This window comes from Crocodylus porosus, unplaced genomic scaffold (genome assembly GCF_001723895.1).
Source record: "Crocodylus porosus isolate Cpor-Errol unplaced genomic scaffold, CroPor_comp1, whole genome shotgun sequence".
Lineage (NCBI taxonomy): Eukaryota > Metazoa > Chordata > Crocodylia > Crocodylidae > Crocodylus > Crocodylus porosus.
This window is the reverse complement of record NW_017728941.1, coordinates 153,271-169,413: the sequence shown is the minus strand read 5'-3', so window position 1 is coordinate 169,413 and position 16,143 is coordinate 153,271. Positions and strand designations below refer to the sequence as shown.

General features: G+C 61.1%; 1 protein-coding gene across 1 annotated transcript; it reads left to right on the top strand.

Moving 5' to 3' along the window:
* Positions 1-299: 299 nt before the first annotated feature.
* On the top strand, positions 300-14,684 carry CCDC124 (coiled-coil domain containing 124). The gene is made up of 5 exons (XM_019548077.1): positions 300-409; positions 1,997-2,168; positions 12,075-12,258; positions 12,484-12,598; positions 13,135-14,684. The coding sequence occupies exons 2-5, from the start codon at positions 2,010-2,012 to the stop codon at positions 13,337-13,339; spliced, it is 663 nt and encodes a 220-aa protein (XP_019403622.1). The 5' UTR covers positions 300-409; positions 1,997-2,009; the 3' UTR covers positions 13,340-14,684.
* Positions 14,685-16,143: the final 1,459 nt, after the last annotated feature.

Genomic DNA, 16,143 nt, shown 5'->3' with positions numbered 1-16,143 from the left:
AGGCACGCGGCGCCATCTTTGTGCATGGCAACCCCCCCCCCTCCCCAGCTGCCTCGAGCCGAGCTCTCCCCGTGCTTGCAGCGGTCGGGAGATGCCTCCCGCACAAGGGAGGAAGAGGAGGGGGCAGGAGGAAGAAAAAGGAGACAAAGAGAGAGATGCCCCGCACAAAGAGGGCTCCGCGCCCCGCACAAAGATGGCGCCGCGCGACGCAACTGTGGAAAGATCCCGGCCTCCCCGGTTAGGCCCCGCCCCCGGCCCGTCATTCCCGCCCCTCCCCCCAGCGGGGCTTCCCTTTCTAGTCCCCCCCTGCGGCGGCAGGGCCGCTTCTCACCCCCCTCCCCTACTCACGCAGGCAGTGGGCGCCCCTGTTACGTATAAAGCGCGCGACGGCCGGTGCTGGAGGTGGCAGGTAGGGGCTGGAAGGGAGCATGGGGGCTCCCCGGGGGTGGGGGGGGGTGAGGTCCCTTTTATGGGGGAGGAGATCCGTTTTAAAGGGGGTGGGGTGGAACAGGGGGGACGAGGTCCGTTTTGAGGGGTTGGGGTGGAGCTGAGGTCCTTTTTTAGGGGGGAGGTTCCCTTTTGTGGGGGAGGGGAGCTGGGGGTCGAGGCCTCTTATGGGGGTGGGCAAGGTCTGTCTGGGTCCTTTGTAGAGGGCTGCTGGGTGGGTTGCAGGTGCTGCCTCCCCAGGGGCAGGCTGGGCCCTTGGGGGGGGTTGAATGGGGGCTGGCAGGGAGCCAGGCCCAGTCGTGGCAGGCCCCTGGGTGCAGTGCTTGCGGCCCCCCAGGCCGGGTGGAGGGGATCGTGCCCACTGAGGACACGGGGGCGGGGGGAGAGGGGGTGCTTCCCCCCACCAGCAAGGCTGGAAGGGGGCAGGGAGGGGTGTTAGCGCAGCCCCCCCTGTGGGCAGGGGGGTGCTCGTCTGAACTGCAGTCAGCCCCTCCACCAGCCCCAAGGAGGGCCCTGAATGGGAGCGAGGGAGGACGGCGGGGTGCGGGATCCCCAAGGGGACGATGGGACCCGGGTGCTTTCGCTGCTCTGCCCCCGAATCTCGCGGTGCGGGGTTGCGTTTGCTGAGCGGTGGGTGAGCTTGCGGCGGGAAACTGCTATGTAGCCCGAAGGAGCCCCCCTAGGACTGAGCAGTTGCCCTTCCCTCCGGCCCCACACGCATTCGGGCTGCGTGCCCTGCCACTGAGGCGCTGGGCCAGAGGGATGGTGCTCTGCTCCGCTGTGTAAGTTGCTGTTCTGTGGGACATGCTGTGCAGGATGAGGAAGTTGTCATGACTTACCCAGTGACTAATTGGAGAGTTCCCCACCACGGGCTTAATCATGGCTAAGGCCTGCGTGCCCATCCCTTGGACTGGAGTTGCCCTCTGATTGCTGTCACTCAACGGCTGTGGGTCCCCAGCGAATGGTGTCTCATGAGCTGTGCTTTGCTCAGGGGGAAAACGCTGGTATTTTGAACACGCAGAGGAGACCTTTAGTGAAGGAACAGCTGGGAAGGGGGATACTCTCTTTGCAGCAGGTCCGAGGCACCATTGGGTAATTGAGGGTTCTCTGTGTGGGGTCAGAGTCTCTTGGGGGGAAAAACTTGGATTTTAATTTTCAGCCCGGTAGAAGGGCTGGCTCTTTGATGTCAGAGGTGGGCGGCGGTAAGGGCAGAGCAGAGATCCTGCCTGCTATGTGCGTTGGAGGTGCTGGCTTGCGGGGGGGTTGCCAACTTCCGTCTCAGTCTTCGAAGCATCTAGCCCCAGCACGTGGCAGGTGGTAACCAACCCCTGCGTGGTGCCTGTGTGCAGGGGGGTTTATCGCAGAGGCAGCCGGTGGCGCATCTGGTTGACAGGCTGCTGGACCTGGCCTTTCCAGCATTGTGAAACTTTCTAAATCAGTCGCGGAAGAGCCCTTCTAAGATTTGGGCCTGGGGCAGGTTCTGTGTGCCAGGGGATCCCAGCATGCTTCTGGCTTCAGCAGCCCCTTTTTCCCCCTGTTCACCCCACAGAGCACCTTGAGGGATGCCCAAGAAGTTCCAGGGCGAGAACACCAAGTCGGCTGCTGCCCGGGCAAGGAAGGCTGAGGCGAAGGCAGCAGCCGATGCAAAGCGACAGCAGGAGCTGGAGGATGCCTTCTGGAAGGATGAAGACAAACACGTCATGAGGAAAGAGCAGAGGAAGGTATGTAGCAGGGGCAGTGGTGCCGGGGACCTCATGGCTAGGCTGCGTGCTCACATGGGAGGCTTCCAGCTTCCCTTGGTCTCCCCGGTTCTGGAAACGCCGCCCTGTGCTCGGCTCTGGGCAGAGACGCAGCTTGCTGCTGTTCTGGGAATGGGAAGCAGCAGGGTGTTTGGGGCGATGTGTGCCCTATGGAGGGGTTGGACCACAGGTTTGGTAACCCCCGTGAGGTGGGAAGCTCTGAAGACCCTGCCACACAGAGCTGGGCCCCAGGGACCCCACGCCTCTTTCTGTCTTGAAATCAAGGGGTTTTATAACCCATGCTGGGTTTGTATCAAGGGGCTTTATAACCCTCGTCTCATCTATCCCTCCCCGTCCTGCCGCAAAAACCTGTGGGCCGAAAGTAATGATCTGTTCCCCTCTGTCTAACCCGCCCGGCCTGCTGCGCACTCCGCCATTCGGTACATGGAACCGTTCCGTGTTAACCCGCAGGCTCTGGGCTTCTCACTGTGGTCAGGCAGAAAAGACTCTTTGTATTGATTCTTGGACTGGCTCTGCCTGCAGACGGGGTTGTTCTAGGGGCTTTGCATTGTGGCTATGGCACCTTTCCCTGTGGTGAAGTTGGCTGCTGGATCTGATACCATAGGGCTGGTGGCTCCTTTCTCTGTTAAGCCACATGGGATGAGTCTCTTCCATGGTTTTTATATGTCCCCTAATGCTTTCTGACCTAATTGAAAATGTCCTCTCCCCCAAATGAGGGGTCCTCTTAACTGACAGGGCAGGTTCTGGGAGAGCCCAGCTTCTGCATGCCGGCAACTAAAGGCATGCTGTGCCTTGGCTGTCACTTCCCATCCAGAAAGGCTCAGCTTCTTGCAGCTTGGCAGGCATCTATGGGCTGCAGGTCAGCACTTTTGCACGTCAGCAGCAATCCTGTGTGCAGCATGGAGCCCTGTTGGGGTCACCTGCTGTCCCAGTGACTGCACCAATCCTGGCAGTGCCTTCTGCCTGTGCCTGGGACAGGGAGCTTTTAGGTGATGGAGGGAAGGAAGGAGCTGGTGGCTTTGCTGTAGTTGAAGCCTGGCTAGTAGGCCAAGCTGATGCCCACAGCAGTGACTGCAGGTGAATGGGCCCAGGAGGTGGTGAAGCTTGGACCCCTGTCTCCATTTGCTTCAGTCAAGGGGAGTCTTGCTGTCCATGACAGCGGACACTGAGAGAGGATCTTATTCCCAGGCACAGGTGCTGGAGCTCCTGGTATGGTGGGGGATTCTTCCATGTGCTTGCCCGCTGCTGACAGTCTGTGCCCAAGGTGCCACATCTAAGCTGGCTTGTTAGGCTTTGGGATTGGCATCCTCGACTTCTTGCTACCTAATGACCTGATGTTCCTGACTCCTGCTGCCAAGCTCCTGTTCAGCCCCCAGGCAGACTGGGCTCTTCGTATGACCAGGAGAGCGTGAGTTAGGGCAGATCCTTGTGGAGGTAGGCCACATCCAGCTGTCTAGGCAAGGTGGGCCTTGTCTGATGGATCTGGGGATCCTGAGGCTGGTGAGAAATACCAGAGGATCCCTTTTGGGGCCTCTGTTGGGATAACAGCTTGTTGGCATCTCAGGCCTGGTGTTTCCTCTAGGGGCTCTTCCCCATTGCCTTCTGCGGTAGGCTGCACATGGGGTGTCAGGATGAAGAATAAGCCCCTTGTGCTAATGAAGGTGGAGGCGTGAGGAACCTATTTATAAGCACCGCTTTTTTCCCTGTAACAAAGTGCTAGCAGGAACGGTCTGACCTTATCCAACTGGCAGACTCGACAGCTCTTGGCATATAGAGTGGTTTTTCCTTCCTCTGCAGAGAGAGAACCTTGTTACTAGAGTACTCGTAGCCTGGGGCAGCTTCTCGCCACAGCCCATTCGGCTGAGGACATGGCCAGGAGATGCGATCTCCCTCAGCTGAACGCGCAGAGCATTGGACAGAAGACGGAAGCTCTTGGCTTCTTTGCCTTTCCCTTTCTCGTCTTCCCTTCGCCTTCCGAAGCAGGCTTTAGCTTTGCCTAATTTAATCTTTGCGTCACATCTTGCTCTGTGCAAGTGGAGACTGAAAACACTGCCCCAGCACTGGCTTAGGACCTGGCTAATCAGCTGTGAACATCGAAGCCAGTGTCTGGATTGGCGATGGAGCACCGGAGGCGGGGAGGCTTCAGCCCTTTCTCTGTCTGGAGGCAAAGGAGCCAGTGCCGGTTCCCCGGGGTGGCTTTGCTGACCTTTCCTTACCGGGACTTTGGGACTGTCCTTGGGAAATGGGCCAGGAGGAGGATGCATTTGTGCCTTGGGCCTGTGGCTTGTGGTAGTTGTCCATGGCACGGAGCCATCTGCCCCATTTTAGCCAGAGCGTCTCAGGGTTTTCCTGAATGACCTCTGGATGTTGTGCTGTGTTCCTCCCTGGGGATTTCTTTATAACCCAAGTTTGGGTGGTTCATGACCTGGGGGAGACACGTTGGGGGCTCAAGCCACCTCCTAGCTGGAGAGCTGCCAAAGATCCCCAGGTCCTTCTCATTTGATAGGCACCTGTCTATTAGATGAGAGAGGCATAGTCACCCGCTTACGGGTGCTGTGATGACAGAGCCATGTCCTTCTGGCAGGAGGCCAGTGTCTCCCAGGACTTGCCTGCCTTGCCCTGTGCTCGGAGGGCTGGTTCCTCAGACAGGGCAGATTGGCTGGGGGGGTGTGAATCGGTCCCCGCTTCATCACTCTTCCCGTTCCCACAAGTCCCCTCCCTTTGACGATGTCTTGCACCATGTTAAGGAATTTTCTCCTCTCGCAGGAAATGGCTGTGCATGTTGCTGGAGGGCTCTGCTCTTGGGGCAGAAGTCTTGCCCCTCATGGATAATGGTGGAGCTAACCGCCTCACCTGACCCAGGGGACCCTTCCCACATTTGGCCAGTGTTTTCAGAGAAGCCGGCCCCGTCAGTCAACGGCCCGTAGCCAGGAGGATCTTGCCAATGCTCATCTGAGCTAGGGAAGCACCGTCCCTATTGAACCGCTTAGGTTTTCCCAGCACCGCGTCTTGGGGAGCTGAACCCCAACTTCCTGAGTCGCCAGTCCAGTATCTTGGCCTCATGACCGGCGCGGTGTCCTTGTTTGTTTGCCCTTGAATAGGTCTGGTTTGTCTGCGCTCTGGCAGCACCCCCTAGCTGAGTCGCTGTTTCTGTCAGCAAGAGGGCTCTTGGCTGCGGTAGCTGGACTCTCTCCTCCAAGTGGCTTGAGCCATAGGGTAGCAGGACTCCAGGCAGTGTCGCTGTGCTGACGCTGCGGCTTCTGTAGGCAGGCTTATATCAGGAATCGTGGCCCTGTCTGCCTGTTCCGCCTGCTGCAGTGGGAAGCCTGCAACGCCAGCAGACGTTGCTGTCTGAGACCAGAAAAATACTCCTTGTCCCACGTATAGACATCCTGCTGCCTCCAGCCCGACCTCCTACGTGCTGCTTTAAGACCCGTGCTGGTTCTGCATGCTGTCAGCTGCACTGGCACTCTGCGGTTTCCACCGTGCACCCTGGGGCAGAATCCCTCGTTCGCTGTGTCCCTCGCCCCGAGGGGCTGAGAGGCAGCGACGGTCTGAAAAGCGCCTTGTGGGCCGGAGCTCCCCCCGAGGATGCAGACCCAGGGGAAGACTCGTCGGCTCGCCCCTCCCCAGCACAGCCCCGTGGGAGAATGGCAGGCAGTGGAGGAGGCAGCTGGCTCTGCTATGGTTCCCAATGCGAATAACGAATCCAGCATGCTCACACCCCTCAGTCTGCGCAGGAGACAGCGCACCGCTACCAGTCACTGCATCTATAGGAGGACATCACGACGTATGGGTGACGTTCTGCAAGTGGCTTCTATATATCGGGCACCGGCGGCTCTTCCCAGCCTGTCCAGGTGAGGGCAGTAAGGGATCAGCCAGCCGGTGCGTGAGCCCTGTGCCGCGGCTCTGGCTTCCTGCCTAGCGCAATCCCTGTCCCGTGCACAAGGATGGTCCGGCAGCCTTTGGGATGGAGCACAGCTGGGCGCCTGAAGTGCATGCCCCCCCTCTCCTGACCCTCCCCCAGCAGATGCTGCCCTCAGTTCCCTTGCAGTGAATGCAAATGGAGCACGCTGTTTTCTTCCAGCATCACTTCAGGGTTCAGTAACCTTAGCCTGCAGCAATCTGGTCTCGCTTAAGCAAGAGCGGCATTGGCCATACGGTGGCGTGCAGCTATCTGTGCGTTTGGAAAGACCGGATGTCCCCCTCAGGCACCAACTTTCCTGGGACATCTGCCTTTGCCTTGCCTCTCCCGGATGCGTGGGTTACTGGGTGAGCTTTGCTAAGGGAAACCAGCCATCACCTCGGGGTCATGTTGTGTCAGGGGACATCTGAGCCCTGGGCAGAGGAAACCACCCTGTGCCCGCTCTGTCTGACAGCCGCCTACTGCAGACACCTTTTCTCACATGGTCAATCAAGGTGTGCGTCACGTAAGGGGACTGTCGTGGTCCCAGCCGGACCAGGAACTTGCTGCCATGCTGTGCAACCATGGGGCAGACAGTGCTGTTAGACAGTGCCCCATTGGGAGAGGTTTGTCTTGCACCCCGTCCCACGGCTAGCATGAGAGCCCCCATCTCAACCAGGACGTCTGGGTGCTTAGGGATAGATGCTGGACATGTGGCTTCCTTCCACCAAATGAATCTTTGCCACCATGGGTTTAACCCTGACGTGGCTGCATTCCCACTGTCATGTCTCCACCGTGCTCCTGCCCATGGGCCCCACTGCCAGGCTGCAGGGAAGTAGGCAGGCGCTCACCCGGCGATCCTTCCCACTTTCCACCCCCTCAGCTCGCCTGGCTCTGTGCCGTGCCCTCCCCCAGCTCTGCAAAAGTGCCGTGCGTTCGCTTTCCGCTCTGCAATTAGCTAAAGTGCAGCCTGGTTGTGAGCGTTTCCGAATGCTAATGAGTGCTCGGAGGGCTAGGAGACTGTTGGGCAGAGGCAAGCGCTGGGAAGAGCTGGCAACTTGGGCACTTGGCCGGAAAGGGCTGGAAGCGAGCCCAATTGCCTTGGCTCTGCTGGAGGAACAAGGCTGGTGTCCACCGCTCTGTCCAGATGGAGAGGATCTTTAACGTCACCTCTGGGGAAGAACTGGGGCTTGGGAAGTCGAGATGCAGTTGCGGGGGAAAGTAACGTGAGGATCCTTCTCTCTCTCCTGGTGCGGTGTTCTAGGCGGTGAGCCCCATCTTGTATTTAAGAGGCAGTGGAGTCCTAAATGGATCAGGTGATGCCTTCTCCCCCCGCACCCCATCCCCTTCCCCAGCGAAACCCTGCTGGACTTGAATGGAAAGAGGGAGAAGTGCTGGGAGATGGCAGGCTCTCATCGTGAGCACACTAGGTCTTTCTCTAAGGGCTCAAGGCCCTGATGTCCCAGGGCTTTGTCAGACTCTGCCTTGTGGGCCCCCTAAGGAGTTGAAGGGGCTGAAGAGCAAAGGGCCGATGCAAGGGGTTAGCGGCGTTTCGGAGCGTGCCTCTTCCCAGCGTCATGTTCAGCCTTGCTCCGCCCTGCAGCAATGCCAGGTCCTTTTGCTGAGACCTCTGCAGCCACCGAGGAGCCTCATGCTAAGCCGCTGACTGGAAGCAAGGCGTTTCAGTGACCACTTGCTCTTGGAGTCCCGGGGGTGAGACCTCTTCCTCTCCCTCCTTCCCTCTCTGTCTGGTAGCTGGGACTCTACTGTGAAAGCAGATGAGTCCATTCTTGCTCAGCCCAGCCTCTGCAAGGCTGGAAACTGTTGCCCTTCCAGATAAGACCACACGAGCACAGAACATCCGGCTGGGGAGAGCCCCCTCCTCCATGCCATGATTGCGTGACCGCTGGGAAGGTGCTGCTTGGGTTCCTCTCCAAGCTGGCCGGGTGCTTGGCTTGGCTGTGCAACCAAGCGAGCCCAAAGCTTCCTCCCCTCCTCCAAAGCGTGACGGCAGTGGGCAGGAGCTCGTCTGTCTTGGCCCAGCCCAAGGAGGAGGAGGTCCGTGATGTGGTGCCTTATGGAGCCCTTGCAGTTCAGTAGCAGCAGTATCCATTCTCCTTCCTATGGAGTGGGCTGCTCTTACCGGACAGGCAGCAGGTAGATGTCCCCAGGACCATCAGCAGACGTGGCTCGGGTTGCAATTTCATCTGGCTTCGCTTTGGTAAAGCCACTTTGCCTTCGTGGCTATTGCCCGATCTCTCCACCTGGCTTCAGCACGTGAAGGAGTCATGTGCTCAGGGGCACGGGCTGGGCAGCGTTGCTTTTCGAGCGCTCTGTCATAGGTGCAGCCACCTGCACCGTGCTGCCCATCCCTGTGGTTTCTGTAGTCACGGCTGCAGATGTCCTGGAGCAGCGGCAGTGTCCATTGGCTCAGCTCCAGGGAGGCAGGAGCAGCATGCCTCAAGCAAAACCCGATTGGACCTGGTTTGATCCAGGGGGCTTGGGACTTCTTTACTTTCCCCAAATAGCTGAACAGGATTGTAAATGCCAGAGAGAAGCAGGGTCAGGGTAAGGGCCTGGGGAGTCTGCGCTCTCTGCCTCTGTCCGTGGCCTGAGCTGGAGCAAAAAGGGCTCTCTTAGCTGCTTTTCACTGTGCCTCAGTTTCCCTTCTGAAACCAAACCGGTGGCTTGTTCCTGGGAGATCCCCTGTTGGAAATGCAGAGCTTTGCCACTGGAGCTCTGCAGTCAACGATGTGCCTTCCCATGGAGCCTTGCAGTGAGGACTGTGGGCAGCTGCACCCCTCGCTTTCCCTCCTTTGATTCCTTTTGAAGGGAGTCTGGGGGGTAGAGGTTTCTGCCGAGGACCTGTTCCCCTCCCTTAGATCATTAGCGCTCCTGTCTCCACTTCTGATCTGCCTCTTGAATTATTCAAACCTACAACCCGGCCTGTAGTAGCAGGGAGGCGTTAGTGGTGGGGTGGGGGGGTTCTGGTTACCTTGTTCTGTCACACTCGAGCCTTTGCAATATAGAGCCGTGCGAGCGCGGGTTCTCTTTACAGGAATCCGTGTCCCAGACATGTGACACCTGGGTCGCACATCCGCACACGGCTGCTCCCTTCTTGACTGCCGGGCTCATTAAAGCACTTACAATCTCTCTCTCCGCTCACCGCATGCTCCGTGATTCCCTTGGGGGCAACTCTCAGAGGAGGAGTCCTCCCTAGCATGCTACCGGGTGCCAGCTGCCAAGGGGCTTCTTTGGTAGATGGCGAAGACAGCAGGTGGGAGCTGCCTCGCTCCAGCCCTCCCTTCCTGGCACGTGGCGTAGCTGCCCAGATGATCCTGCCACTGTCTCCGTGCTCCCACCTGCGCCAGGCAGGATTGTGACCCTGCTCTACACAAGGCTGCAGTGCCCCGTTACTCTGCAGCAGGTGGTCCTCCACCCTGCCCCGAGCCCCTGACCCCATCGCTCATCTCCGCCAGGCCTAGAGCTCGGGTGTTCTCGCCCATCGAGCCAGCAGGTCTGTGGCATCTGCTTTGTGCCGTTCCAGCAGCTGCACTCAACAAAAACTTGAGGGGAAGCCTGTTCTTTGCTCCTTTTTTAACTTAAACCTCCAGATCGGCCCAACCAGGAAACTCCCTGAGGCCGGTTCTTGCTGTCCAGGAACATACGTGTTGGGGCAGCGCCCATTCGGGGATGGGGCTGCGTCCCGAGATCCTGCTGGCGCGCGGCTCCTGAGCGAGCAGGCAAACCTTGGGGACAGGGTGGTGGGACACGCAGGGCCTTGCTTTTGGTACGTGACTTCTCTGGGCCCGCGAGCACTGCTTGGGTGCAGAACACCACCTGCTGCTTCCCTACGTGGCTGCGTCGTGCCTGCTGGCAACCTCCCTGGCAAAGCTGAACAGGGCTCCTTCTGCCCTGGGCCACACTAGCTGCATCTGGAGGCACTGAGTCTCCTTTCAGGGTTGATTTTGACCCAAAAGCCTGCAAGCAGCTTCTGCTTTTTCCCCCTTCACTCTGAGCAGGAATGGGAGAGACCTCTCTTGAAACCATCTGGCCATTGGGGAAACCCGCCTTGATCCACAGGAGCCCACGCTGGTGCCATGCCTGGTCTTGCTAGCCGGTGGGGGTCAGCTCTGAAGGCAGCAACACTGAGCACTTCCTGACCGCGAACAGGAGGCCTGCCAGTTGTAGTGGAGGCTTCCTCCCAGTAAGGGTGGTGTGTTGTTTCTCCCCCCCAGTCCCAACCGCTCCGCGGCCAAGATGCATGTTCCTTCTTCCAGCCTGGTTCAAAAGGATTCACCCCAGTTGTGTTTGCTGCCACAGTGCCACCATATCCTGTGGGGACGAGTTCCTTGCCTGACGGTCTCCAGCCGGGGTGGGGCTGGATCACAGGCTGTGCTTTCAAAGTAACCCTAAAACCCTGCCTGCCTGCCTTCATGGCCCCAGAAACGGGCCCTGCCCTGCCCTGCGTAATACCATACTCCTTAAACACAGCTGAACAGGGCAGGTTGCGTTACCGCTCCGGGTGTTTTGCTGCACAGCTGTCTTTGAGAGCGAAAGCCATTGTGTTAACGCTCCATCAGTTCGCTGCGCGGTCCTGGTGAATAATGGATGAGCCCCATAATTAAGAGTGCCGTGTAACTAACCTAAGAACGAGGCTGCCGTTGTGAGTGGGCGCGCTCGGCAACACGGCGATAACATCAGCCCGGGCAGGGTGATGTTACCTCTCCTGCAAGACCCGCGGCGGGCCCTGAAAGCTAGCTTGGAAGGGGAAATCAGAAGCCGCGGTTTGGGCATATTTGGTCTCCCAGCTGCTCCCATTAAGCATCATGGGGTGGTCTGTGTGCAAGTCTTATTTGAGAAGCGCCGGAGGGTGGAAATTCAGGCTGGCCCCTTGTGTCTTGCTCTAGAAAGAAATCCAAGACACTGGTTTGGCTTCTTGACTGGCTTAACTTCAGCACCGGGACTTCTGAACTCTCCAACTCTGACCCTTTCGCTCTTATTTAAAATTAAAGGCGGAAAACTTACCCCGATTGTCTGTGGGCCTGCTCGGCACTGAGCGCTTCTTCCTTGACGGGGGCTTGTGTTTCACCGCTCTGACATCGCCAGTGCACGATTACAGATCGTGGTCCCGGGGAGGGGATGCAGGTCCCGGCAATGGCCCGGGGCGCATGAAATGACCGCTGTGAGCTGATCTTGGCATGATGGGTGGCTTTCCAGGGAGGGGCTGGCTAGCGCCTCTTGCTCGGCACGTGTTTCCGTAGCGCGGCATCCCAGTTTATAGAACGCGTGTGGTATTTGCACGGGGTGTTGCTGGCCCCTGTCCTACCTGCTCGTCCTGTGCAGCCAGGTGAGCCTCAGCCTCCGCCAGACCTGCCCGCAGCAAGCTCCCAACTCTGCCTGGGAGTCGGGGCCGCAGCCTGGAGAAGTCGGCTTTGCGAGGGGGGCCTGGAGAAGAGCCACCAAGATGCTTTCATGTCTCCTCCCCAAAGAGGTTTATCCCCTCCTGAGCCCCCAGAGACCTGTTGCCATCGAACACCTCCCTAGCGCGAGGCCGCATCCCCTCGGTTTGTCTGGAGGAGCAGCCCTGGCCTGCCCAGCAGCCCGTGGCGCCAGGCCAAGCGCATCGTGCACTGGCTGGCGCGCCACGTAGCAGCTGGAAGATGTCGGGGTGTAAACAAGGATGGCTCCTGCCTGCTGCAGCCCTGCCCCACCCCCCTGGATGCGGCTGCGGGAGGGTGTTGGTGCAGAGAAGGGTGGGGGCTGGGGCTGTCAAAGGCACCCAAAGAAATGGGGCCTGTTGGGCTCTCTGCACTGCTGGGTGCAATGGGAACGAGTCTCTTCCATCCCCTTCTCCCTCTCCCTCTCCCCCGCCACCCGGGAGTGGGCGGCTTGCGGGAGGTGGTGGGCGGGTGGGGGGGCACGCTGCAGAAGGAGGCTTCATCCCCTCTGTTTCCTGGCAGGAGGAGAGGGAGAAGCGGCGGCTGGAGCAGCTGGAGCGGAAGAAGGAGCTGCAGCGCCTGCTGGAGGAGGAGGACTCCAAGCTGAAGGGGAAGGCGCCCAAGCAGGCGGCTCCTGCCAAGGTCACCCGGGCGCAGATCGAGGAGACACTGCGGAAAGACCAGCAGCAGGAGGACGGTGACGCAGGTGCGGAGCTGCCCTGGCGCGCGCTGCCGGGATGCTCTGGCTGGCCACAGATGAGCCCCATGAGTGGCACCGCCCTGGTGAGGGAGAGCGGGCCCTGTAGCAGGGTGCCAGAGGCTGGTCATCATGTCCCCACCAAAGCCCCTGCCCTGAGTGCCAGCCCAACCATACTCCAGGCAGGTAATGTGGGCTACCCCTGACCCTTCCCCTTTCCCCCTCTCCTCACAGTGGAGAAGCAGAAGAGCCACCTGGAAACTCCCCTGGAGGAAAACATCAACAGGCGGGTGGTGGAGGAGGGCACCGTGGAAGCCAGAACCATTGAAGATGCCATTGCTGTGCTCAGGTAGGCAGCTGTGCCTGGCTGGCTTGGGGGCGCAGCAGGTCTTTCGGGGGGCTCCCAGGGACACGCCTGGCATGTCTGGCTGTGTGATGCTAACAGCGGGCCGACTGCTCCTAGCCAGGCAGAGCAGGATGGTCGGGCACTTGTTCCGCTCGTCCCTTCTGCCCACGAAGCAAATGCGTTGCCATATGGTGCCCTAGACACAGGGACCTGGGACAGGGACAGCGGCGTGGGAGCTGGTCTGACTGGTCTCCATGTAATCCCATGTTTATCCATCTTGGCGTCACGGCTCCTTACAGCTGCCAGGGCCACAGTCCCCTGCTCCCCCCATGCACGCCCTCCTCCTCACTGTAGCTTCCCCGTGGTGGAGCTCCCTTCTGGGTGGGGCTGTGCAGGGACTTTGGCTGCGTGTGGCCCATATGGGACCCAATCCGTCCATGGCTGGGGCAGCATTGGCCCCTGGTCTCGTGCTTATCCAGAGCATCCAGGCCGGGTGGGTGCCAGCCAGCTGCAACCAAGGTCCCTTTCTCTCCCACCAGTGTGGCCAGCGACCTGGACCGGCACCCGGAGCGCCGCATGAAAGCTGCCTTCACTGCTTTCGAAGAGATCAACCTGCCGCGCCTGAAGCAGGAGAACCCCAACATGCGCCTCTCCCAGCTCAAGCAGCTCCTCAAGAAGGAGTGGATGAAGTCCCCAGACAACCCCATGAACCAGAGGCACGCATCCTACAACTGCCAGAAGTAGGACTGGACCCAGCAGCCTGAGCTGGGGCTTCTGCAGACGCCCGCAGAAGCCAAGCGAAGGCGGGACCCTCCTCTCTCACACTCACACGTGCCCTTCCCCACCCCTCCTGCCTCCTGCTCGGACTCTGATTCAACGCGCAGCGCTTAGAGCTGTTCCCGGGGCCCTCCAGGCTGCTTCCCGCTCCCCCGGGCAGTTGGCGCCTGGCCCACTGCCAACCCCGGCTGGAACAGTCCCCCGTGTGCAGCCCCTTCGACAGCACGGGGTCCCGACCCTCCTAGGCACCGCCCCGGGTGGACCAACAGTCCTCGATGCCTTGGAGCCACCGCCGTCAGCGTAGACCTGCAGCCGGTGCCGCAGTGCAGACCTGGGCCCTCCTGGTGCTGCCCAGCCCTGGGGAGAACCCGGGGCAGCCCCCGGCCCCAGCGTGTGTGCAGTGCCCCTGAGACGAAGCCTCCCTGGCTCCGGCCTCTGCCTTACACCCTCCTTTGCAGGGAGGCTGGAGGGGCTCGGTAGGTTACATGTGAGCCAGCAGTGCTCGCGGGCCCTGCGCCAGGTGCTGGGCAGGGGGAGTGAGTTCTGGGGCAGGCGCAGGGAGCAGAGGGAGCTGTGTCAGCACAGCCCAGCACTTGCCTGCCCTCCCCCCGCCTGTCCTAGCACCCGCCTCCATGGAGCTCAGTGCTGCGTCTGCCACGTGCGTGGGTCCCAGAGCTTTGCACGGTGCTGGGGGGACACGAGCAGGGCCAGGCCCTGCCCTACCAGCAGTCCCAGCCTCTTGGCTGGCCCAGTCCCCCGTGCCTACCCTTCCCTTCCCTTCCCTTCCCTTCCCTGCAGTATTTAAGGGCTGCAGCCTGGTATGAGACTTCTCCCAGGTCTCCTGGGGTGGCTGCAAAGGGGAGTTAGTGCTAGGGCCCAGAGTCCTCATCCTGTGTTAAACGGTCACGGATGTTCCTCCTTCTCCCTTCACGTGCGCCTTGGGCCCCACTCTCCCGCCTGTAGGCCCCGAAAATCTGGCTTGTCTGCCAGGCCCTTGCCTTTGCACTGGGGTAGCAGTGGGGTCCAGGATGGGCATGGGGACAGAAGCTGTTGACGGCCTCCTGGTGCTCTTCTGTGTCCTCTCTCTCCCTGCTCGCCCTCTTGCCACCCCCCTGCCCCGGCTGTTTGCGCCAGACTGTCCGGCTGAGGGCACTGGGCCTGCTCCTCCCCGCGGGGGGCCCGCGACTGGCGGGACGAGGGGGCAGCTGGGCATCTTCCTCAGTGCACGCTGTGTTCGGTTTGGGTTTGATTGACTTTGGTGCAGCGCAAGCCCAGCTTGTGACTGCTGGAGGAATAAAGCGTTTGGATCGTGCTGGCACTGGCTTCTCTTCCTTCTTTTCATGGCTGCTGGTCTCAGCCCCGCTGCAGCAGCCAGCCCCTTGGATCTGCCTCTGGGGAGTCATGTTGGGCCAAGCCCAGCTGGGAGCAGGTGGTTGAGCCTGCCTGGCCCTGGAGTCTTCCAGGAGCAAACTGATCCTACTTGAAGCCAGAGGCTGTTGGCTGCTCCAAGCAGGCTCGCCCAGGCCTGGTGTGGGGCTTGGCTGGGCCATGCCCATGTCCTCCCCCAGGCCTTGCTCCCACGCCCCGCCCCTGTTGAGCAGGAGGATGCTATTCCTTCCCCACACCCAGCGCTGCTTGTGCCCCACCACTACCCCTGCTGCCTCCAAAGCTCAGCCTGGCTCTGGGGTGGCTGGTAGCTGCTGGGGTCTGCCCCTGTGGGTCCCAGGAGCAGGGCAAGGAGGGGGCTGGTGAGCAGTTCAGGCCAGGCATCCTTGCACCCATGGCCCCGTAGTCAGTGCTGAGAGGTCTTTGCCCTCCGGTCCCTGTCCTGGGGGAGCTGCCTGACCCCAGGGAGAGCCCTGGCTGCAGCGGTCGAGCACCAAGCTGGAGAAAGGGCTATGGGCATAGGTGATTCCTATTGGCACCTGGGCCAAACCCTGCCAGGAGCCCACCCCTGGGCCAGGGGTAGCTGCTGTGATCAGCACAACCTGATGGGACTCAGGAGCTGCCCCGGGGCAGGTGCCAGGTGCTGGGACCAGCGGGCGAGCAGGGTTGCAGTAGGGGCCCCTTTCAGGCCTGGGGGGGCTCCTGCCCCTTCCCTGCGGGGTAGGAACCGGGCTGTTTGCTCTAGGAGCACCATGCTGTGCCTTTGCTCCCCGGGCGCCGGCCCTGAGGGCCCCCTGCCCCTCCCTGCTTGCTCTCCCTGCTGCAGCCAGCTGCCCGCGCTGACCGGGTGGGCTCTGGCAGGGGCGCCCTGGGGGTGGCAGCTCCTTGTCCCCAGAGCAGGGTGCAGGGCAGGACCCCGCTGGGGTGCACCTGGGCTGCCTGGGGGTGCCCCCCGGCCGTGCTGGGGGGGGCGGAGGTTTCCCGCTGCAGGAGTGGGTGGGGAATCGGGGCCGTGCTGCATTGGGGGTCGGGGCAGGCTGCAGCCCCTCCCCCCCGGCGGCTCGCTGAATGTCACCTTGGCATGGGGGAGGGGAAGCCCCTCCCCCCAGCCGGGGGGGCGCGCTAGCCCGGGCCCCTCGCATCTCCGCAGCGGGAACCTCCCTGCGGCATCCCGGGGGTCTCCCCCGCCCCCTCCCCACCACTGCGGCTGTGCAGACCCCGCCCTTGCCCTTGCCCCCCCCGCGCAGGGAATCCCCCCGCACGCACGGGCTATTCCGGGCGCCGGGGATCCCGCTCCCCCCGCGGTTGCCGGGGCGACGGGGCATCCTCGCTGCGGCGGAGCGGGGGCGGGGGACACGCGTGGGGGCGGCGTCACGCGCCCGCCG

Coding starts and splice junctions, on each gene's coding strand:
- CCDC124 (XM_019548077.1), top strand. CDS start 2,010: ATGCCCAAGAAGTTCCAGGGCGAGAACACCAAGTCGGCTGCTGCCCGG. Junction 2,169..12,074: donor TGAGGAAAGAGCAGAGGAAG/GTATGTAGCAGG, acceptor GTTTCCTGGCAG/GAGGAGAGGGAGAAGCGGCG. Junction 12,599..13,134: donor GATGCCATTGCTGTGCTCAG/GTAGGCAGCTGT, acceptor CTCTCCCACCAG/TGTGGCCAGCGACCTGGACC.